Source organism: Guyanagaster necrorhizus (genome assembly GCF_019112545.1).
Source record: "Guyanagaster necrorhizus MCA 3950 unplaced genomic scaffold BT62scaffold_3, whole genome shotgun sequence".
Lineage (NCBI taxonomy): Eukaryota > Fungi > Basidiomycota > Agaricomycetes > Agaricales > Physalacriaceae > Guyanagaster > Guyanagaster necrorhizus.
In genome coordinates this window covers 1,857,768-1,877,580 of record NW_025064882.1, presented here as the reverse complement: position 1 = coordinate 1,877,580, position 19,813 = coordinate 1,857,768, and the positions used below count along the sequence as shown (strand labels likewise).

The window sequence follows — 19,813 nt, the reverse complement described above, 5'->3', positions numbered from 1 at the left end:
GGAACGGACTATTGACTGACTAAGTGCGGTGGATATATAAAGGTACGAAACCCATGCTCTCTATTATCTTCAACAATTAATCAACATTCAAGAAGCAGAATGATAAACGTATGACTCCCTCCGAGATGAGTCCATGAGTCCGTGATCACTAGTGCCCAGATGTCCGCCTTGTAGCGGTATACATGCGACGAACATCAGTCAGCTGAGCTTCTATAGACATCGTTTATAACACGAAGGAAATGACAGGAAGCAAAGACGAACCTAAGAGAGGCCAGTGACTAGCCCCTGTGGATATCGCACCCATGACGTTATTAAGCAACTGCAAAGGTTCATTTCCAGCTACGGAAGCGCCTTGACCGCTGGAAATTTCTTGCATCAATAGTTTGCAAATGGTTGCCCACAAGACCTAAGCAATCATTAAAGAATATTGAACGTCACAGCAGAATGGACGTACTCCAACTATAGGATCCAGAAACAAGCTCCTGGATATGTCGACGCTCTGAATGATTTTAACGATGGCACGGAATCCTTCCACGGTGCGTCCATGAGAGGAAGGATTCCTGGCAAGAAAGGGTGCATGAAGCTGTATCATAGACATCTGTGCGAGGGTATGAATAACAATTGTAGCCCCCGGACTTGACTGGGCTGCCATGGTCATTGGCGACGGCAGTTCTTCCAAAAATCTTTGAATGACTCTTTCAAGAGTCGAGAAAGTTGCGAAGAAACGCGCGGCCTCTTGCTGCTGCATGCCTAGCGCCGGAAATCAATGAGAAATTGAAACATAGTAGAATATAGAATGACTTGCCAGGCCTGAATCTGACTCCCACACGGGAAGCCTGCTCATAAAGAATGGACGCTTTCGCGTGGAGAGCTATAAGAGAATGACAATCATCAGTATCGTGAGCGAGAAACCTTTGAATGGTATGACTAGTTCGATATTGTGGCGGACGATTGACCTGACAGAAGGAAGCTCATGAATACACACGGCTACAAGTATTGATAACAACCAGACGAACCTGATGATAACTAACCATGTCTAACGGCCATGGAAGGTCAACATTCGCATCTGGGTTCGAGTACGATATATTGGAAGGGGAGCCATCAGCTGCAGACCAGCAGTTGTTGAGAATGAGTACAGTCCAAAACGCGTTTATTCTTTCGCCTTCCTCGACCAGATCCACGGGCGGCAGAAGCATAGCTTCAGCGCCTATGTATAAGCTATCAGCCGATGTTGGCTCAGCTGACCGAATTCTATGGAGTCGTGCACTAAGAACGAGAGACACAGCGGTGGTTGTATGGTATTTCCCTTCTAGTACTCTGCCATTGCGGAAAAAGTAATTTGCAATAAGAACTTCGGCTTGGATGCAATGTACAATGATTTGCGGATGGCGGACAGAGAGGCCTTGGGCGGCGGCTTCTATGGCACGCTGGAGAGTAATGGGTTCGTATGCAGAAAGCTCGCTAATTGGGGAGAGGTGAACACCCCAAAGATACACTGCGCTGAGAAGTGCTGGGGACGGCTGTGCTCTACTGACACCGGAAAGAGACTCTACAAAACGGGAAATGTCCAGGAAGAACCCGACCTCGCTGCTTTGCTGTACGAAACGTTGCAAACTAGAGATGTATATCAGCCAGAGGCCTGCGGAAACACGGAATGGCTATGCTTACATTCTTTCACGATACTCGATGGGGAAGTCCTGAAACAACAGAGCGTGTCCAGGTCAGCCAGGCTTCAAGGCAATAAAATGAGGATCCTGCACTTACGATATCTTGGAGAGGCTGTGATATTACCGTGGTCGACGCAAACTCTGCTGGACGATGTCGATGGTAAGGGTCGCTAAGAGGGAGTGAAGGCTCTGAGTGACCTGGATGTTCCAAATCTTGAATTCGACTTTGAAGGACAGATATCTGTTCTTCAAGAGCTTGAGCTCTGGTTGCTCCCCTATCTGAGTATTCACAGTCACTAAATCCTGATGATGCAAGGCAGGGCCCACAAATAGGCCTCTGACCGTCGCATTTCTGAGCGACAAGGGGAAAAGAATGGTCAGCACATGTATGACAAGATGAGAGCACAGTATTATTTCACTATTTTGCGACGCCTTGAAAACGTAGAATCAATTTACAGAATCTGCATGTGGCGATGATGTGTTCCCTACCTGCAGTTCAAGCATGCGCTGCCTTTATGTAAATGGGTGGAGGACCGCGACGACGAGGAGCTGCCACAGGTGGATGAGGCCGTTTCGCGAGAAGTAGACATTTGAAGTTAGAGAGTAAATGTTGAATAGTGATTGAAGATGATATCCTGAGTTTCTACCCTTTATACTACTCGAGACCGACGGAGTAGCTTGCGTAGTCGTTCGGTAGAAGACGCGTCAAGAAAGGTGGACTCATCTGCATTGGATTAGTGACGTCATTTGGGTCCCGGAAGCGACGGTCGAGTCAGATTTTTCAGCGCAAACAGGTGGTTTCAGGCTACGCGTCAGGAATGCCGAGCATCCCCCTGGTTGTACAGTCAGAGTGCAGACGTGTATATAAATTGAGTCATACCACTATCCGACAACATAGGACGTTGGTTTCGATGCCTAAGCCAGCATTCTCTGACAAATTCTAATGCAACGATTATCCCCCGAACAGTGCGACAAAACCTGTTCGGCAACGAATATAGGGCATCCACCCAGCGTGAAGCTTATGCATGGTCACCATATTCACGGTAGTCGGATAGCGCATCGGTGATCAGGTAGTGCTGCGGGAAATCGCTTACTGGCTCTAGAGTCTAGACTTCCTTTCCGCTGACGGATAGTGAGCCCGTCCGTCAATGAGTTACTGGGCATAACAAGCTCAGTGGTAGCGATGGCTAAACTGCTTCTTAGCATCTCATGTAATGAACTGTAAGATATGCTGACTGTCTTCGAGCAGGAGAGCATCGAGATTGGAGGGGGTCTCCTTGGGAATTCCCGAAGATGCCGTTTCAAGTGTCACGGTCGTATGAGACATATGGTAAAACGTAGCTTCGAAGATGGAAGAGTACATCTTAATTGAAGCATCAAGGCAGATGACGTTGGAGATAATGAAGGTACGTCTTTTCCATGCTACACCGGAGGATGCAGTCGCACGGTCTTCTGATGCGAAGAACAGGGCTCATTGGTATTCAATCCGAAAATACGACCGGGCTGCGTTCTCAAGTCACCAGGAATCAGAACAGATGATTGATGAACATACCAACATACACACGGAGCATACAGCATGATACAGAGGCCGCCATGCGAGAAAATTGAGGAAAATAAGCTGTTCCGTCCTCGTCGTCGGAAGAGCGGAGGTCGCCACACTACACTTTGAATTGTAACAGTCTATCAATGCTGCCATCATCGCAAGCGCCTCAGCAAAATTTCGGACGGCCTGGACGTAATAGTGGACCATTACATACTATATAGCCAATCAGCATCAACTATGTTCACCTGGATGAGCACTGATTCGCTGAGGGAGCTCGACACCGAAACTGCTTGATGACCCTTCACAACACATTCAGCCCTGTATCCCAAAGAGATCATCCGTGTCCGGCTGATAGGTTACTCTGGTATCTGTACTCTGGGGCCCAGACATCCGCTCTTGGGGGGGAGGGGGAAGAATGGCATCGTGCCTGCTGTTCGGCTTTCCTCCGTTGTTATCTCTTGTAGGGATCCGCAGAAAAACCATCGGCTATAGGGAAGGTATCCATTCCCGGCAAGTTACTTGTTTAGTCGCGCGGAGAACCGTGGATAACCTCTGAATCTTGTGCAGACCTTCACCAAAACGGTCCAGGCACGTGTGGCTTCCATACTTCTGTCTCGATATAAAGCCTGGTCCCACATTCCATCATATTTCCTGTCGAGCCCCTCTGTTTTCTTTGACTTTCTTCGCTATGTCTGCTGCTAGACTGCACACCTCCGCTTCGACAGCAACCGAAACACCAGTTTCCGTTCCCTCTTCTCGGTCGTCGAGGATAACCCCAGAGACCTCCGCTTGGGTGGATCCCGCCTCGTTGCCTGATCACGGCGATGTCTCTGCAACGACAGGAAACGTCGGTGACGATATCAAACGGCTCAACTACAACACATACTTTTCATATGGTGTTGGAGATGAAGATTGTTTCGGTTATCAGGCCGGCAAAGATGTCAAATTTGTCGATATCAACGTCGACAGACGGTTGGAACACCACGGTCGGCTTGAAGCCACCACAATCGCAGAAGTCGTCGTCAGTAAACGTGCGTTCGTTTCCTCTCAGCACATTCTTATAAAGCTTTTATCTAAATGTCTGCTATTTGTTCACAGATATGCTGAACGGTGCTGGCATGCTACATGGTGGCTGCATAACGTATCTCATAGACAAGTAAGGGCCTCTCTATCTCTGGGAGGATGGCCCTAGTTCTGACGCGACCGTACCGTTTAGTTGCTGCAGCACTCCGCTAGTCGTCCTCGGCTTAGTGCAAGGTGTCAATGGCGTTGGCGTGACACAAGGCATGAACGTCCTCTTCCATTCCCCCGCATCCTTGTGAGTCCGTGTTTCAAGGTTTTTCAACTCGTTCTGACCGCGTCGTCAGGGGCGCTCGCATTCGCATCATAAGTACTTCGGTATCATTAGGTGGAAGGGTTATGACGTCCCGGTGTGAGGTACGTTGACGTCTGTCCCTTTTCCTTGGTAATTAAATCATCTTCAGATTATCAACAAAGACACCGGAAGGATTATCGCTTCAGCTTTCCTGAATAAAATGCAGCCAAACATGTCCAAGCTGTGATCCCAAATTTTCTTTTTTTCTTTTTTTCTTGCGCATCGTATACCCACCATCCATGCACTTTTTTGTTTATATCTTGCCTATGCTCCTTTTTCAGGATTTTGTTTCATATCAAAGCATCGTTGTATCATTAGACACATACAAATCTTTATTTTCCGTGGCGTTGGAACACCGAGGGTTTTGACTTTTCATCTTCTCAAAATCAGGATGTAGGGTCATCTGTTCGTCTATCTCACTCGCCCTGTTTTATATTGGCGCATATGCGCGGACTTTGGTCATTCACCGGAACCATCACTTTCGATCCGATGGTCGCTCTGTACAGGTTGTGTGGCGTTGATGACGCCTGTGGACAAGGCATGATGAATAACGCTATATAATATGACTGGGGGTTTAACTACTATGTAGTATCTACTACTTGAGCTTTCTCTATGGACCAAGACTATTCAAAAGGAATAGCAAGTGCCTCCAGAATCTAGCCCTCCGTTTCAGCCACATTCCATAATCACCGGTCAAGTGAATGCTGATGCTCAACCCTCACTGAGGTCTAGGGTCGGTTTGATCCAGGGATTCCGAATCCCAGTATCGGAGAGGCCTCGGACAGTCTTCCATCAAACTATTCACAGCATTTATTCCATGGAGATTGCGTCAAGTTACATACTGAACATAGATTATACATAGATGGAATGGATGAAATTCAAAGTGAACGCCGCTGGCAACGAGCGTTCACGCCTCAGGGACTTGAGGGGCGGTTTGTCAGAGTTAACTAATGAGCTGCAGTCATCGCGTTTCAAATCCATCCAACTAGCTCCCGCCCGCAACAAGTACGGCGGGAATCCCGATGGTCTTTCAATCTCCGACTCAACCATGTTCTGATTACGTACTCCACCCTATATTCTTTTTTTTTCTTTTGCGCATCGAGTTCAACGATGGCAACGGTACAGACGAATCCGTTACCGAAGGCTTACAAAGCTCCCGACGCTGCAGTGTCGCAACTCTCGTCCTTCAAAAAACGACGGCTTTTGCCCGCAGGCCCCGCATTTATCGAACATCTTCGATTAACCATCCATCATCAGGGTTCCTTCTTGAAGCACGACTTCCACAATGAGAAGGAACGCCAACGACTCGAGGAGCTCAAGGGCGCGTCTTCAAATAGTGAAGACGATCTGGGTGTCGGTGATGAACAGGAAACCGAGGTGCTCTTGGCGCTAGATCCCAAGGAGTGGAAGGTATATGGTCGCCCTGCACATCTTCCTCATCTCTAATCACGTTGACAGAAACAAGACCACTATGCCGTGCTGGGTCTGTCTCATCTTAGGTACAAATCTACGCCCGAGCAAATCAAGGTTGCCCGTATGTTTCCCTTCTATTTTATTTTTTGTCTTCTGCAATGACAGTTTTGCAAACAGACCGAAAGAAGGTCTTGAAACATCATCCTGACAAGAAAGTTACGACGTCGACTCCGCCGAGTGCCACCCCTCTCCTCTCCGGAATCAATCTCAACACCAACGATGACGCCTTTTTCAAATGCATCCAAAAAGCCCACGAGGTACTCACTAACCCTGAGAAACGTAGACAATTCGATTCCGCAGATCCACAGCTGCTGGAGGAATTGGAAGATGATCTTCCTACGGCACAGTCCATCAAGTCGGACAAGCTAGATTTCATACAAGCTTTCACGCCCATTTTCGAGCGGGAGGCCAGGTTTTCGAAGAAACAACCTGTACCAATGCTTGGCAGCATCGATGCCAGCAAGCAACATGTTGAAGGCTTCTACGATTTCTGGTACAACTTTGATAGCTGGCGGAGTTTCGAGTGGTATGACAAGGAGGTCAATGAAGGAAGTGACAGGTTCATAATACCCTTTTCATCCTCAGGACTTTGATTGACGATCGTTTCTTTTTCTGTAGCCGTGATGATAAACGCTATACCGAAAAGAAGAACAAGAGCGAGCGTGCCAGGCGCAAGAAAGAGGACATTGCGCGTGTGAGAAAAATAGTTGATCATACTCTGAGGTAGGCGGCTTCAACCATAACAGTACACAACTTTCTAAATGTTTCTCTGGTCGCAGCTTGGATCCCCGTATCAAGCGCATCAAGCAAGAAGAGAAAGAAGCAAAGGAGTTGAAGAAAGCCGCAAAATCCGCCCCCGCCTCAGGAGTGAACACACCTAAAGGAGGGAAGAGTAAGGCCGAACAAGAGGCGGAAAAGAAAAAGAAGGAGGAGGAGGAGAAGGTATGCCTTTGCTATGTTCCGTCCTTACCGTATTAATCTGCCCACCAGGTCGCTAGGGCTGAAGCAAAGAAGCAAAAGGCTGCTGCTGCCAACGCTGCCAAGAAGGCCAGGAGACTGCAAAGAGCTGCAGAAGCCGAGGCTGGTGCAGCTTAGGCTCACACATGCTCCATGCTCCTGGGGATGATGATGTATGTAATAAGCCCGGGAAATCTATGACCAGCAAAAATTCTCAATATATCCTGTAGAGTACCTATACATGTATGGGTTCGGGCTTGTCCACGTGTAGTAGTTTTGCGACAACTGATGTTCTAGAGACGGAATTAATCAGTGCTCGCCTCATGCTTCGTTGATCGTGGATCACGTAGATTGGTGAGACTACCTACGATAACTTGACTTGTTTGAACCTCCGGCCATCCTTTCAAGGTCTGCCACCAACGTAAGCGCTCACTCTTATTTCCTATGACTTAATGATCCATTTAGACTGTCGAAACTTCATCTTTTCACCCTAAATGAATTCTTTAACCTACTTATCTCCCCCCTCCCCAAGAGAACGTTAAAGGTGTCAATGAACCGCAAGAGATACAAAGAACCAATATGCATCTTCGCTTTCATGGCTGCTACCCCCGAGCGTCGTAGATCGGAAGAGCATGCATGCTAGAAGCTTTGATCCACTCGAAGACGTGCTACTTTTGGCTTTTCTTCTCGATGACGCTACGCATCCCTCAAATATTATTTAGGGATAAGATGCCTTCGCTTTCTCTCACATCGTCACAGGCATTAGGTTGACCTCGCACATGAGGTGTCACCAAACTGGGTAACGTTATTGCCACCTTGGAGTGGACTGTCATAATGATTTCCGCCAAATAGCGACAAGACCTTTTTGCTTCTGACCCTGATGTGCGCTTGCGCCTTCTATTCTTATCTCTTTACGCCGCTGATCCTCTACAGTATAAGTAGAAACCATATGGGATCCGATGCGTGTGTCCCTTCACTGCAAAAATGCTCCTCTGGACCGCTCTCCTGCTGCTTTCATCATCCTGGACTGGGGTCTGTACTCCAGAGCTCGATCAGCGACTTCGACAGTTACTCAGCGATAGGTTGTATCAAACCAATCTCAGAGGGCCACGATGGAGTATGTTGAACTCATTCTCTTACTTGCCTTTCTGACGTGGACCTATCATGAAGCGGGTAACGACAACCAGAACACCTTAACGGAGTCTGTTGCGACATCGATGCGAATTGCGGGTCTGACAGTCGACATGCTGAATTATACTATCAATAGGTGAATAGAATTATTCTGCACTCACACTGTTCTCACTGTCGCCTCGTTATGCAGATGGGATGCACGATGGTGGTCTCTCACACTGAACCTTCGTAATGGTACATCCACCGTGCTACCGACTACGGGATTCTGGCCGTACAGTGGCAACAGTGGATTGGAGGGAGTTACAGCACCAATGGCTGACGGAGGAACATTTGGTCTTCATTCCGACGAGACCGCCGATGAAAGCACGCTCAACCTGACTCAGGTTCGGTCAGAGGCTCCTGGAACTGTCCTGTTTTTCGACAACCCAAGTCCGACAAGGAACTATTCGTTACCAGGCTATAGATTACTTGGGTAAGATGTCTAAAAATATTAATTAGATGTTTTCTGAAGCTTTTCCTTCCGTAAACTTAGTTCTAGTGTTGACCCCGACGACATTCCAGAGGTGCATTCAACTTTATCACACTTTTCTCAACTAATAGACGTCTAACAGCTTGGAAATCTGACCAATCCACATTGGCAATCAGCCAAAACCTTGAACTGGACGGAGATGAAGGCTCGCGGTGTATCTGCTGTTGTGGCATCTTGGGTCCATACTTCAGACGACAATGCGGCCTTGCAGTTCCTACCAAACGACGGCTCCGACGATCAATACGTTCCAAACGAGGTTCCTGCTCTATACGTTGGAAATTCCACCGGCGAGACAATACGCCAGCTAATCAAAGATGACGAAGTGGACACGGCGACTGTCGTCTTAGACGCGCCAAGTTATAACGCGTCGACTCAAACGGTTATTGGGCACTTGGCGGGCACTGCGGGAGGTAATGAAACCATTATTGTATATACTCATAGTAAGTGTTTTCGGCCGAGTCAAGTATTCAATCTAATGGGTAGAGAACAGGTGACGGACCTTCAATCATCGAAGAAAATGGTAGGTTACGTTTGGTTTTCCCTACACTTTCCTAAACAATGAGATATCAGGTCCCATCCTACTTCTTACAATGGCGGAATATTTTTCCCGTCACCGGCCGAGAATCAATATCGAGTATGCTCTCTTCCCTTCATCTCATAGTGTGTTTGATTTTATTGGCGATTTAGTTTCGTTATTACGACGGGACACATGTCCGGTGGACATCTGAGTGAAACACTTTGGATGACAGAGCGTCCTGAACTACTGGCAAATGCTGTAGCCGCAGTCGTTTGTGAACATTTTGGAGCGTCTGAATGGAAAGACGATTTTAGCAACGGAGCTCCAGAATACAGAGCGACAGGAAAGATTGAGCCTATGTGGACCATGGCGTGAGTACTATTGTTATTGCCGTCTTCGCCCACCTCACTTTTCCGCCACCTTCTCTTAGAAATAGCTCGTCTCGGAGTACATTGCTGCGTCATTCGTATCTGCATTCCTTTAACGGGTCTGATCAAGATATACGAATGGCTCTTCTTTATCCCCAAAGTGTCAATGGTGTCAGGTCCAGATGGTACGCGTTCATGTCCCTCATTTGGGCCCACCTTTGTTGATGTAACATTCCAAGGTACGGAGCTGGCGGGAGCAGTACAATGGGCCATTCCCGTCTCCCAACACTCGGGTAAGGATTTCCAACCCTTCGACGTCGTCGTATCTGAATTTCCTTTTCATGACAGAATTATACCACAACCAGACTATTTGTGGGCAGCAATGGTGGATGGTGGGTGGAGCAAGTTGTCGATACCAGTCGCGGTCGAGCAGATAAACATTATTTTGACGCTTATTACTCGGTTGGACAGTGATTTTGCCAGTTAGACATGATTATCAAGAAAGTCGCGTATACCTATGTAACAGTACTTACTTTGAATTGGTGATGTTTGTCAAAGCTCGGAGAAACCTAGCAAGGTTCAACACTGATGCCGATGTCGACATCGAGACAGTCATGCTCCTTATCCTTCACCATTGCGCAGGCAAGCATATCGAAATCCTTATTTTCTCCTCGCGTAGGAACTCTCTCGTTGACGCGAAACGGCGACGGTAACATCGATATCGACACCCCTGGAGTCATTGTTAATACATCGCGCGGCGTGGTACCTCATCTTTCCAGAGAACAATACAAGCAATGTTCAAGTGTGCGCTGGGTACACGTTCCATTTGAGACTTTGTGAGTTTATCGGTTGTTATCAATGGTGAGCTGCCGTGGTTCTCATCTGAACCTCGCATCTTCATCGTAGTCTAGAGCATAAACCTCCCGTCCCGACACTGCAGACCGGACAGGACCCTCTTCATCGTTTTCTTGGATATCCTTCTGACAAATGTGTAGTCTCGATGTCCCTTCGAGATCCTCACGATGGACGAGAGGTGCCTTCGAACGGAAATGCCTTCGTCTCAGCCAATACCATCCGTGGCGTTCGTAAGGTGCGCACCCTACAATACCGTCTGGCCTGCACGAGCTTATGTTTTGATGCTGTAGGTTTCACCAGACGAGTGGCGATCATATGCCCTCGCCTGCAAACCTGATATCGTCGTCCCTCTGTCTGATACCCCTTTCAATCCATCACCGTATTCTCAGAAACGACTAACCAAAAGCATTGAGCGGTCATTCACTTGGTTAACTCACTTCCTTCAACCCATCGAGGGTTCACATCCGTTCAATGTATTTGTCCATCTCGCAGGTGGAGCCAGCATCGCGGCGCGAACGGCTTTTTCTGAGAGTCTTCTCGAGACCCTGCATGGCAAGGATGCGGACATGGTCAAGCCACTGAAGTCACTGGATGAAGGCGTCACAGGGTACCAATTGGACCTGGTCCCACTTCGCCTGGCCTTGTCCGGAGTCATTAATATCGATACATCTCCTGTTACGACAGATCCTGGCATCAAAACATCCGACATCGTTCCCTTACTACGCTCATCACTGTTCCCTCTACCGACCCATAAAATTCGTCTCGTGAACTCTTCGAAGTCACCTCATGAGATGTTGACCTTAATTCAGCAAATTGGGGTAGATCTTTTCGATGCTCAGTGGGCTCAGAGGGCCGCTGATATCGGAATAGCGTTGGATTTTAGCTTCCCTGTAGGTAATTGGGGAACTCGGCGGCGGTCGAATGGGAAACAGGACCTTGGTCATAATCTTTTCGATCCATCATATGCAGAAGACTTCGCTCCATTAGCAAACTGTTTTATCGGAGAAGCGACTCGCAACGGTGATGTGCCTGTCTGTATGTGCGGGGCCTGTTCACCTCTATCCCCGCATACACGGATAAGCCACTCCTCATTAGATGAGAGTGCACCAAATGGCGGTGAGGTTGGACAACCGTTCACACGAGCATATTTACATCACCTGCTGCATACACATGAGATGTCGGCACACTCGTTATTGGTTCTTCATAATCTCGCTGTTCTCGATGCCTTTTTTGCTGGCGTACGGAATGCCATCCGGAGTCTCGGCAACGAGACATTTGATCTAGAGATCTCGAGATTCTTCCAGGAATATGATGAAGAACTGCTGGTTTTCAGCGAATCAGAAGCCATGTGGGGCGAAGTTGAGATGGCACGGGGAAAGGGACGCCTTACTAGAGAGAAAGCGAAGCAAACAACTGTATGAAGGATGTTATTACCCTTCATCTTCATAATGCCCTAATGGTCCTATGCTACAGCAGTATCTGAAAGTCTCATTCTGCCTGGCGGCCGTATGTACCTAGCTCTATAGGCTTCTCCATACAGTATCACTTACTATATTTTCGGCATGCATCACCCATCATCTCACACTCTCCATCGTCGATGGTAATATCTCAATGGGTCCTACTGACAGTTGTGTATGTCTCCAAAAAACCGCTGGCTATGTCCGCCAGATTCCCCACTGCTTGGTTGGAGATCCGCAAAATAGCATTCTTTGATGCCCCGGCAGTCGGTTGGTGGGTTGGTGGGAAAACATTAGTTTTCCCATCCAGGGAAGACTTGTTGCTTTCAGTGAGTATGCTGAGCTTGGTTCACCCAAATGTGATTAATGTGTCGTGGCAAATTTTCGCAGTTGATCAACATGTATACCCAGGCGGGGTTGTCTAGTATAAATGCATCTTCCGCCAATAATTTCTTACCGGTGATCGCAGAGGCAACATGGAAACGCCACTCAGGGAAATGAGAGATACCTGGCTGATCATGATGTTCATTTCCTCTGGGAGAGCCCTCTTTCCGGCTTCGGATACGCTCCTGTTCTTTGCCCATTCCTTGACAGCCGGTTTGGCCGAAGCAACCTTCGCGTTTACCCTTCGGTCTCACTGTAGTATCTTTCGCCGTATTATGTACCCAAATGCAATGATGACCTTCTCCCCTAACTCGTATTCCTTCCAGCACAGCAGCACCATCTGGGCCGTCTGACCCACATCGTCACTCAGGGGGCACGTCTTCTTATTGGCAGCGACCTCCCGTACGTTATCACAGGACCATAAGGCAACCAGTTCGTGCAACGGCTCTGGGAAAGACTGGGCTTCAATGATAAACATGTCCTGCACACTGGGGTAAACGCAGATGTATGTGCGGAGAATATGATCTTCTCGTGTCGGAGTCTTAGTCCCTTCCGTTTCTCTCATTGATCTTACGATTCGCTCGATGAAGCAGTCTTCGGTTTCCGGTTGCCTGTCTAAACGCTACTTGCCCTATCGCGATGGATAGATCATGCACATGACACGATCAAACAGCCATGCTAAGAACGACGGACAAAAGGTACTCAACGAATCCGCGCTTCTTGATGCCATCCGTGCAATGCTTGAAGAATGAGGCAATGGCGAGGAAACCATCGTCCTTGATGAGACCAATGTGGCTTTTGCGTCCGAAATCTTTGACTGCTTCAACGAGAATGCCATCGTGATGGAGGAGCCGTGCGTCATCACCGTTGGGCAGCTCGGAGGCACTCTTGTCATTGAGATGATGCCTACAAGTTCACGTCAATGGCAATATACGAAGAAGCGTCGGCCCTTTCTCAAGCATATGTGGCGTTAGTCTTCCCAGGAGGACCGGATATGGATTATCAATCCAGAGGGGGTATTTGGGTGTGACGCTAAGAAGGCTGCGTCATGTAAAGGACCTGTGAGACGGTAGAAGAGGCGGACCAGCGGATAGCGGTAGAAATCTCCGTACCCATCATCCTGCGTTGTAGTATATTATCATCTACTCTGCATTTCAATGTCAAACGCTATATGTCTGCACAAAAATCGTATGCTGCTCAAATGTGAAGTCCGTCTATGGTTGTCACGCATCACCACAAGAAACATCTTTACGGAGGCAGGCTTATCTTTACTATACAGACTTGAAAGCATGAAAGGGAAAAGGACCACATGCGAATGGCATACAGTAAAATATACAAAGTCCTATATGAAACTCTACTAAATGTCACATCTAGAAAACTGGGCGTTCCGGGAACAGTATAGTAATCTTTGTGATCCTTGTGGCCATATTCATAGTCAGCCTCCCAGGTTTTAAATAATGTTGATGGTCTCTCCATAGAGTGCGCATATGAACTGCTCCGCCTTCTCTACTGGTAAGACGGTCAGACAACGTATGTATGACTTGGACGCACCCCGGCAAGAATTACATTTCTCATGAGTCTTGCAGAGGTTCTTGCAGTCTAGATTGTAATAGTGAGTAAGCGTAAACTAGCAGTAGAGATATGCTTACCGAATTCAAAGGTGTCCTTGTTAACATACCCAGTGGTAATGGGGTTATACTTTCCCTTTTTTCATCCTTTCCAGTCGCTCTTATTCTCAACACTGTTTCCCAGGTGCAGTTGGTGTCGACTCACTGTGGGGGGGCACTTGAACCCGCATTCAGACTGTACAAAAATGAGGCAAAAGGCGCACCAAGCAGTGGAAGCAAACATACATGATACATCCTTCCGGCAAGGACAATCATTATGGACATCCGAGGGGCATGGCTTGCTGCTACCGGGCCAAGTCCAAGTGGTGTGCTTGCCTCCCATGTGTTCAGCCTTGGCGATGCCGGAGAGAACTGGGACAACGAGCCCAGCGAAGGGAACTAGAGCAGTGAGAGAGAAGCGCATATCGGTAGACGAGGGTGGCCAATTTTCCTGGAGGATATTGGCATTCCTGTGACTCATTTATACTTCAGCGCGTGTTTTTCAATCAACGGCACTGTGCAGTCAGGGAGGCCCGTATGCAATTCACTTCAAGACTGACGTTCATCCTAGAGGAGCGGGACGTAGGCGGTGATGTCGGAGGGAAAGACACATTTCACATATGTAACTGATGTTGTCGCTGCACTTCCTTCCGAAAAGTTTCATGGATACGTATCGACGTTGGCTTGATCGACAGAGAGAATAGTTGTCACGGTGAGAACATGACCTTATGGTGGTCGAGTTGAATATTTGCTGCTAAGGATGACTGACGACTCGGACGTATTGCAGTTTCAGAATGCTTATATAATAGCAGAAGAATATAAGTAAGAGCTACGAAGGATAGTAAGTAATATAATATTACACCTGGTAAGGTATACGTACCTCAGTCGGGCACAGCGATTGTGGAACGACTGAGGCATACGGGTAACTATGGTGAAACTTATATAGTGGTCGAGTAAGGACAGGGGAATGTATATAAAAGGTAAGTAAGAACGAGTGACAGGTGAAAGGCAAAAAGGGTAAACGATACGGTCCGTACGGATATTCTCCAACATTATAATGTGGTACTACCGTAGGAACGGCAAGTATACCTCATTCACCAGGAGCGTACCGAGTAACTCGAACTGTCGGTTAAGGAATGCGACAGGGAAATTGGCTAAAGACAGCCGTGTCGAAACTTTTCATAATCACAAGAAACAATGGTTCGGGAGATCTAATTTTATGTGTGGCCAGTAAATTTACCTCATACATGAATATTCCGATGGCTCAAACTATCGTTCGAGAAATAGGCTCCAAGTAGCACAGAAACAAACTGGCGAAAGACAGCCGTAAGACATGAACCGAGGAGATGCAATTCTCCTAGTAGGCGGGAACTGTGGCAAGCCCTAGTACAAATGGCGGGACGATTAACACTGGATGTTTTCAAATGCCCGACAGCGAGAGTACCGCATGTAAAATGCAGCTATCGCACATAGAGTGTGTCCCATCGTAACCATATTTCCGTCTGCGGAAACTTTGGATCTTTTTATACGATTCCGACTAGACTCTGATGCTAGTCCAACCTTGCATGACTGAAGTCGAAGTCTCCTGATGTTGATTGCGCTTCCAGTGGGTAAGGGGTAATGTACTTCTTTTTAACAAACAATGAGAGTATTGAGTATCAAAGATAGCAACAATTGCGGAATGCTGTCATTGCAGCGGTGTCCTGTCACATAATTGAACGTAAGAGAGACTATTTGGTAGACTGGTGCGTAGTCTCATTCGTTCTCATAAAATGTGCAAGGAAGCCAGCATACGATTCATGTGCATACATGGATAGCAATAAACATCTATCGCCCAGCACCGGGTACGTTCCTCCTCTCCCTCCTGGGGGCCCTCTCCGGAACGGCTGGCTGGATGACCGATACTTGGATATTATCAAAGTTGAGCGCATGGAGAAGTTCCTGCGACAAGATCAGTCAAAACGCATGGCATGTACTGCAATGCTCACCTTGGTCTCAGTATCGACTTCCAGACCGGTAGCACTGGTATCGAGCGCCGACACCTCTGGGACGTAGTTGTCCTTCCTCTCACGCTCCTCTTCCTGAAGCTTGAAGGAGATACCATGGACGGGACCTTTTTGGATGCGCTTCATGAGATGAGTGGTGAAGCCGGAGATTTTGTTGCGTAGGCGTTTTGAGGGTACGACGGCCTGGGAAGGGTGAGACATGTAAGAGGCAGTGGAACGGGCCACGTACGACTTCATCGATTATCCTCTTGTTGGTGTGAAAGTCGAGGGTGAGGCGGGGGTAGCTGCGAACAGGTAAGAGCGAGCCAAAGCGATATTAGCAGGGCGTACTATTTCTCAATGAGAACACGGGAAGCCCTCTTTGTCGTCTTGGTGCGAACACGGCCCTGAGAATATCATCAGCTGCGACATCGGCGATGTCACTGACGGCGAACTCACCATCTTACTGAATGTCGAATCGAGTCGGTAGGGAGGGAATGCAGACTGAGGACGGGGACGGCAAGTTCCGAGGTGGCTTGCACAACTATACAGTTGGTTCCCACGCTCTCGGCAGGCTGAAATTACATTTGGGGCCCTGGTCTGCCTGTTCACTTTCCTCGCCTCCTCAAGGTACGTGCGCCCGGTCGACTCGCTCGTTGGCGACACTCTCCGGGCTGCTGACACTTGTCTCTCTCTAGAAAACAAAAAAAAGACAGTCATGGTTCGCATCTCCGTACTCGTGCGTAGTGTCCTTGGGCGGGGGTAATTCTCATACTGAGCTGACGGTAGAACGACTGTTTGAACAATATCGTCAATGCCGAACGCCGTGGCAAGCGGCAGGTGCTCATCCGGCCGTCGTCCAAGGTAGTGGTCAAGTTTCTCAGCGTCATGCAGAGACATGGTGGGTGTCCTTTTTTTCCTGTTCATTCGGGCGATAACTACGGTGTCGGCGCAAGAAGAGCACGCTGGCATCGTTTTAGCGTTTCCGATATATCGATGCCCCGGATAACCATATAGCGTGTGTTCCAGTACTAGGGACAGGCGTTCACGGATGGGGCTACATGTTTGCTTGTTTTGTGAATGGTGAATGGTGAATGGTGCTGACGCTATAACCTAAATTGCAGGCTACATCGGTGAATTCGAGATCATCGATGACCATCGCTCTGGCAAAATTGTGATCCAACTTAATGGACGGCTGAACAAGACGGGTGTGATCTCTCCCCGGTACAACGTGAAGCACAACGAGATTGAGAGCTGGGTCAATTTGTTGTTGCCTGCTCGTGGGTTTGGAATCATCATTCTCGTAGGTTTTTTTTTTTTACATTTCATGTGTAGCCCCTCTTTTTTTTTTTTCTTTACTGACGATTTTTTAGACCACGTCTGGTGGTATTATGGACCACGAAGAGGCGCGTCGCAAAAATATTGGTGGAAAGCTCTTGGGATATGTGTACTAGATAGCGCTAATTACCGGAATCAGTAATTGATGACCCCTGAGTCCCTTTTGAACTTTGTACCACTACCACCACCTTGATGGCGATGTCGTCGCCTCGCACGTCAAGGTCGCCTACGCCTGGCGTGCAGACGATAACACGCAAAGTAATACGTACTCTGGAAGGCCTCGGTGAGCACCCGGTGGAAGAAGAATCGTCGAATCCTTCCTCTGAAGACGATGAACCGCAGGAAAAGGAAAAGGAAAAGGAAAAGATTGACTGGGAGATACCGCGCAAGGTGCTGCATTCGTCGATAGGTGAGCTGGCTCGTCGTTTGCGTGTGCCCTGGTCGTGTGCTGACTCGAACAGGCTTTGGGACGCTGTATCTCTACGTCTCTGGCGGGTCAGCAGCGCCGGTGACGCGCGTTCTCTGGACATCGCTCCTGCTCGTCATCCTTCCTGCCGACATCCTCCGGCTTACCCTTCCCCGCTCGCCCTTTGCCGGCCTATACAATATCCTGCTCGGACCTCTCATGCGGCCGAGCGAGCTGACACAGACAAACGGAGTGATCTACTACATTCTCGGCGTCAACATTGTGCTCACGTTCCTACCGCTGGATGTAGCTGTGGTGTCCATCCTCATCCTCTCCTGGGCGGACACGGCGGCGAGCACATTTGGGCGGCTGTACGGACCGTCGACGTCGAAACTGCCGTGGTCGAAGAAGAAGAGCGTCGCGGGGTTCGTGGCAGCTGCAGTGACGGGGACGAGTATCGTGCTCGGCTTCTGGGGCGGGATTGGGGGCGGGTCATGGGTACCCTCTGAGAAGGGCTGGGTCGGGACAGTCGTATTTGGGGCGTATGCAGGACTCGTCAGTGCCTTTGCAGAGTCCCTTGATTTTGGATTAGATGATAACCTGACATTGCCTGTTATCGCAGGTGGCTGCCTTTCTGCTTATATCACCATATATAATCGTCTCTTTACGTAACACAAATAACATACCCATGCCTGTTGACCACTACCACGCTCTTAAAGTACCAAGGAATGCATCCAAGGCCCAGATAAAGTCCTCTTTCTACCAGGTACGATGCCCAGCATACAGGCAGAGTACTCAGTCTCGTTGCAGCTCAGCAAGGCCCACCATCCAGACCTCTCCGCTCACCCTGACTCCCCAGACCACTTCCGTCGTGCTTCAGAGGCCTATGCTGTCTTGTCTGACGACAGACAGAGGCGTGCCTATGACAGGTCCCTTACTACCGTACCACCACACCCACGAGAACACGCATTTTTCCGTACCACTACTTGGGAGACGAGAAACAGACCACCCAATGCAAAGTTTGCCTGGACGGCTAGAAAACCAAGGCCGGTATACCACACATCGACTGGTGTAAAGTTTGGTGCCGGGTTGCGTGACCGGACACACCCTGTTTACCAGAATGTCTCTCAACGCCACTCCGACGAGCACAAGGCCCATATCGCATTCAGTCGCATATCAGGCACTGCCAGAGCCCTACAGCTCCTCGCCGGGTTGAGCGTAGTCATGTGGGTCTTGGGTTCAAGGTAAGTCCTTGCAGACTGTTGCTGTTCTTGCCTGACTGTTGCTTAGTGGAAAGGAGTCGGGATAGACAGTACGGCGCTTGAAAATTAGACCCTTTACAGACGATACGTATAAATTACCTGCAATCACGCCCCTGTGACTGGGAGTTCCAGCAAAAAGTGTAATCGATGTCGTCAGCTTCGTAATCATCCTCCCACATCGCGCTCTCAATGTACTCCCTCAAACAATGCACAGGTAAACTCCTCTGCTTCTTCCTCGAGTGAAAAGGCTAGAAAACAGTCAGACAAACGTGAAGATGCTGAGAAATTAGACGCACTCTGGCAAGAATTACACGTCCCGTGAGCCTCGCATAATTTCTTACACTCTGAGTAAAGGGTGAGCAAATGGCTGAGATACAAAAGCGCAAGCTCACCGAGCTCAAACATATCCAGTAGTAACCGGGTTGTACTTGTCCGACTTCCATCCATTCCAGTCATTCTTGTTCACAAATACTACTTTCCAAAGACAGCTGTGTCGGGCCATTGCTCGGGACTCAGGAATCCACACTCGGGCTATGCGAAAAGCGAAGATGCCTATGATGGAGACGATTGACATGATGACGAATAAGTATGATAGGTAGGCGAGGATTGTCTGAAGGATATTGGCATTTTTGCAGCCATTCTATATCTTGCGAGTGTCTCGAGAAGGAATGAGGATCAGAGACCACAGAGTCCCACGTCGTTGAGGCTTGGTGCAGACAGGCAGTGCCGATGGTGTTGGAAAGACATCAAGAAAATCACGATCGTTCTTTTTATAAAATCAAACTTGAGATCTTCGAGCTTCGGGCTGTGAAACTTATCTAATTATCTGGCTCACGACGACTTTGAAATCCTAGCCATTTCTGCATAGACAATACTATTGAAGTTATTCGAGAACTCGAGAATTCGTTTGGAGGAGGGCTTATGTCAGAGACTCACAAGATTTCGTCCTTGCAGGAGAG

The 19,813-nt window shown here is 48.4% G+C and overlaps 13 protein-coding genes across 13 annotated transcripts; 6 read left to right on the top strand and 7 right to left on the bottom strand.

Annotated features, from left to right (window-relative positions):
- Positions 1-148: 148 nt before the first annotated feature.
- On the bottom strand, positions 149-2,257 carry BT62DRAFT_916489 (uncharacterized protein; the record flags this gene model as incomplete). Its single annotated transcript, XM_043183995.1, has 9 exons — positions 149-210; positions 262-406; positions 455-750; positions 802-871; positions 1,032-1,218; positions 1,246-1,614; positions 1,669-1,697; positions 1,765-1,942; positions 2,157-2,257. 9 exons carry the CDS (start codon positions 2,255-2,257, stop codon positions 149-151), a joined length of 1,437 nt encoding a protein of 478 aa, XP_043044997.1.
- Positions 2,058-3,238, bottom strand: BT62DRAFT_428169 (uncharacterized protein). Its single transcript, XM_043180861.1, has 6 exons — positions 3,220-3,238; positions 2,904-3,170; positions 2,762-2,854; positions 2,548-2,685; positions 2,157-2,500; positions 2,058-2,099 (listed from the first exon to the last, which is right to left on the bottom strand). The coding sequence occupies exons 2-5, from the start codon at positions 3,028-3,030 to the stop codon at positions 2,388-2,390; spliced, it is 471 nt and encodes a 156-aa protein (XP_043044996.1). The 5' UTR covers positions 3,031-3,170; positions 3,220-3,238; the 3' UTR covers positions 2,058-2,099; positions 2,157-2,387.
- BT62DRAFT_428194 (uncharacterized protein) lies at positions 3,055-3,521 on the bottom strand. The gene has a single exon (XM_043180862.1). The coding sequence runs from the start codon at positions 3,415-3,417 to the stop codon at positions 3,184-3,186; it is 234 nt and encodes a 77-aa protein (XP_043044995.1). The 5' UTR covers positions 3,418-3,521; the 3' UTR covers positions 3,055-3,183.
- BT62DRAFT_927207 (uncharacterized protein) lies at positions 3,467-4,948 on the top strand. The gene is made up of 6 exons (XM_043185200.1): positions 3,467-3,720; positions 3,778-4,241; positions 4,309-4,366; positions 4,427-4,528; positions 4,578-4,647; positions 4,695-4,948. The coding sequence occupies exons 2-6, from the start codon at positions 3,899-3,901 to the stop codon at positions 4,770-4,772; spliced, it is 651 nt and encodes a 216-aa protein (XP_043044994.1). The 5' UTR covers positions 3,467-3,720; positions 3,778-3,898; the 3' UTR covers positions 4,773-4,948.
- Positions 4,949-5,554: 606 nt separating this feature from the next.
- On the top strand, positions 5,555-7,247 carry BT62DRAFT_927206 (DnaJ-domain-containing protein). Its single transcript, XM_043185199.1, has 6 exons — positions 5,555-5,995; positions 6,044-6,119; positions 6,176-6,617; positions 6,677-6,781; positions 6,838-7,000; positions 7,049-7,247. The coding sequence occupies exons 1-6, from the start codon at positions 5,696-5,698 to the stop codon at positions 7,151-7,153; spliced, it is 1,191 nt and encodes a 396-aa protein (XP_043044993.1). The 5' UTR covers positions 5,555-5,695; the 3' UTR covers positions 7,154-7,247.
- Positions 7,248-9,289: 2,042 nt separating this feature from the next.
- Positions 9,290-9,991, bottom strand: BT62DRAFT_427567 (uncharacterized protein). The gene has a single exon (XM_043180859.1). It carries the CDS (start codon positions 9,831-9,833, stop codon positions 9,348-9,350), a length of 486 nt encoding a protein of 161 aa, XP_043044992.1. The 5' UTR covers positions 9,834-9,991; the 3' UTR covers positions 9,290-9,347.
- Positions 9,939-11,924, top strand: BT62DRAFT_427721 (uncharacterized protein). The gene is made up of 3 exons (XM_043180860.1): positions 9,939-10,396; positions 10,467-10,650; positions 10,706-11,924. The coding sequence occupies exons 1-3, from the start codon at positions 10,149-10,151 to the stop codon at positions 11,834-11,836; spliced, it is 1,563 nt and encodes a 520-aa protein (XP_043044991.1). The 5' UTR covers positions 9,939-10,148; the 3' UTR covers positions 11,837-11,924.
- Positions 11,925-12,506: 582 nt separating this feature from the next.
- BT62DRAFT_916485 (uncharacterized protein) lies at positions 12,507-14,287 on the bottom strand (the record flags this gene model as incomplete). The annotated part of the gene is made up of 8 exons (XM_043183994.1): positions 12,507-12,867; positions 12,950-13,162; positions 13,341-13,403; positions 13,581-13,672; positions 13,808-13,855; positions 13,906-13,921; positions 14,030-14,059; positions 14,088-14,287. The coding sequence occupies 8 exons, from the start codon at positions 14,285-14,287 to the stop codon at positions 12,507-12,509; spliced, it is 1,023 nt and encodes a 340-aa protein (XP_043044990.1).
- A 1,351-nt stretch (positions 14,288-15,638) lies between these two features.
- On the bottom strand, positions 15,639-16,362 carry BT62DRAFT_927203 (ribosomal protein S17e; the record flags this gene model as incomplete). Its single annotated transcript, XM_043185198.1, has 4 exons — positions 15,639-15,804; positions 15,852-16,052; positions 16,099-16,153; positions 16,200-16,362. Coding segments are annotated over 4 exons (429 nt in total), but the record flags the coding sequence as incomplete, so codon positions are not given.
- A 204-nt stretch (positions 16,363-16,566) lies between these two features.
- BT62DRAFT_978248 (ribosomal protein S8) lies at positions 16,567-17,302 on the top strand (the record flags this gene model as incomplete). Its single annotated transcript, XM_043189334.1, has 4 exons — positions 16,567-16,587; positions 16,638-16,749; positions 16,973-17,151; positions 17,222-17,302. 4 exons carry the CDS (start codon positions 16,567-16,569, stop codon positions 17,300-17,302), a joined length of 393 nt encoding a protein of 130 aa, XP_043044988.1.
- Positions 17,055-18,366, top strand: BT62DRAFT_427390 (uncharacterized protein). Its single transcript, XM_043180858.1, has 3 exons — positions 17,055-17,151; positions 17,222-17,595; positions 17,648-18,366. Exons 2-3 carry the CDS (start codon positions 17,379-17,381, stop codon positions 18,262-18,264), a joined length of 834 nt encoding a protein of 277 aa, XP_043044987.1. The 5' UTR covers positions 17,055-17,151; positions 17,222-17,378; the 3' UTR covers positions 18,265-18,366.
- On the top strand, positions 17,995-18,975 carry BT62DRAFT_427336 (DnaJ-domain-containing protein). The gene is made up of 4 exons (XM_043180857.1): positions 17,995-18,147; positions 18,215-18,358; positions 18,403-18,836; positions 18,883-18,975. Exons 2-4 carry the CDS (start codon positions 18,281-18,283, stop codon positions 18,899-18,901), a joined length of 531 nt encoding a protein of 176 aa, XP_043044986.1. The 5' UTR covers positions 17,995-18,147; positions 18,215-18,280; the 3' UTR covers positions 18,902-18,975.
- Positions 18,775-19,428, bottom strand: BT62DRAFT_1072052 (uncharacterized protein; the record flags this gene model as incomplete). The annotated part of the gene is made up of 3 exons (XM_043178825.1): positions 18,775-19,102; positions 19,151-19,198; positions 19,258-19,428. The coding sequence occupies 3 exons, from the start codon at positions 19,426-19,428 to the stop codon at positions 18,950-18,952; spliced, it is 372 nt and encodes a 123-aa protein (XP_043044985.1). The 3' UTR covers positions 18,775-18,949.
- Positions 19,429-19,813: the final 385 nt, after the last annotated feature.

Coding starts and splice junctions, on each gene's coding strand:
- BT62DRAFT_428169 (XM_043180861.1), bottom strand. CDS start 3,030: ATGTACTCTTCCATCTTCGAAGCTACGTTTTACCATATGTCTCATACG. Junction 2,855..2,903: donor TGCTCTCCTGCTCGAAGACA/GTCAGCATATCT, acceptor GAAGCAGTTTAG/CCATCGCTACCACTGAGCTT. Junction 2,501..2,547: donor TCCTATGTTGTCGGATAGTG/GTATGACTCAAT, acceptor CTGTACAACCAG/GGGGATGCTCGGCATTCCTG.
- BT62DRAFT_428194 (XM_043180862.1), bottom strand. CDS start 3,417: ATGGTCCACTATTACGTCCAGGCCGTCCGAAATTTTGCTGAGGCGCTT.
- BT62DRAFT_927207 (XM_043185200.1), top strand. CDS start 3,899: ATGTCTGCTGCTAGACTGCACACCTCCGCTTCGACAGCAACCGAAACA. Junction 4,242..4,308: donor AGAAGTCGTCGTCAGTAAAC/GTGCGTTCGTTT, acceptor ATTTGTTCACAG/ATATGCTGAACGGTGCTGGC. Junction 4,367..4,426: donor ATAACGTATCTCATAGACAA/GTAAGGGCCTCT, acceptor CGTACCGTTTAG/TTGCTGCAGCACTCCGCTAG.
- BT62DRAFT_927206 (XM_043185199.1), top strand. CDS start 5,696: ATGGCAACGGTACAGACGAATCCGTTACCGAAGGCTTACAAAGCTCCC. Junction 6,120..6,175: donor CGAGCAAATCAAGGTTGCCC/GTATGTTTCCCT, acceptor TTTTGCAAACAG/ACCGAAAGAAGGTCTTGAAA. Junction 6,782..6,837: donor ATAGTTGATCATACTCTGAG/GTAGGCGGCTTC, acceptor CTCTGGTCGCAG/CTTGGATCCCCGTATCAAGC.
- BT62DRAFT_427567 (XM_043180859.1), bottom strand. CDS start 9,833: ATGGCCCATTGTACTGCTCCCGCCAGCTCCGTACCTTGGAATGTTACA.
- BT62DRAFT_427721 (XM_043180860.1), top strand. CDS start 10,149: ATGCCGATGTCGACATCGAGACAGTCATGCTCCTTATCCTTCACCATT. Junction 10,397..10,466: donor CACGTTCCATTTGAGACTTT/GTGAGTTTATCG, acceptor TCTTCATCGTAG/TCTAGAGCATAAACCTCCCG. Junction 10,651..10,705: donor CCATCCGTGGCGTTCGTAAG/GTGCGCACCCTA, acceptor TTGATGCTGTAG/GTTTCACCAGACGAGTGGCG.
- BT62DRAFT_427390 (XM_043180858.1), top strand. CDS start 17,379: ATGGCGATGTCGTCGCCTCGCACGTCAAGGTCGCCTACGCCTGGCGTG. Junction 17,596..17,647: donor GGTGCTGCATTCGTCGATAG/GTGAGCTGGCTC, acceptor TGACTCGAACAG/GCTTTGGGACGCTGTATCTC.
- BT62DRAFT_427336 (XM_043180857.1), top strand. CDS start 18,281: ATGCCTGTTGACCACTACCACGCTCTTAAAGTACCAAGGAATGCATCC. Junction 18,359..18,402: donor TAAAGTCCTCTTTCTACCAG/GTACGATGCCCA, acceptor GTCTCGTTGCAG/CTCAGCAAGGCCCACCATCC.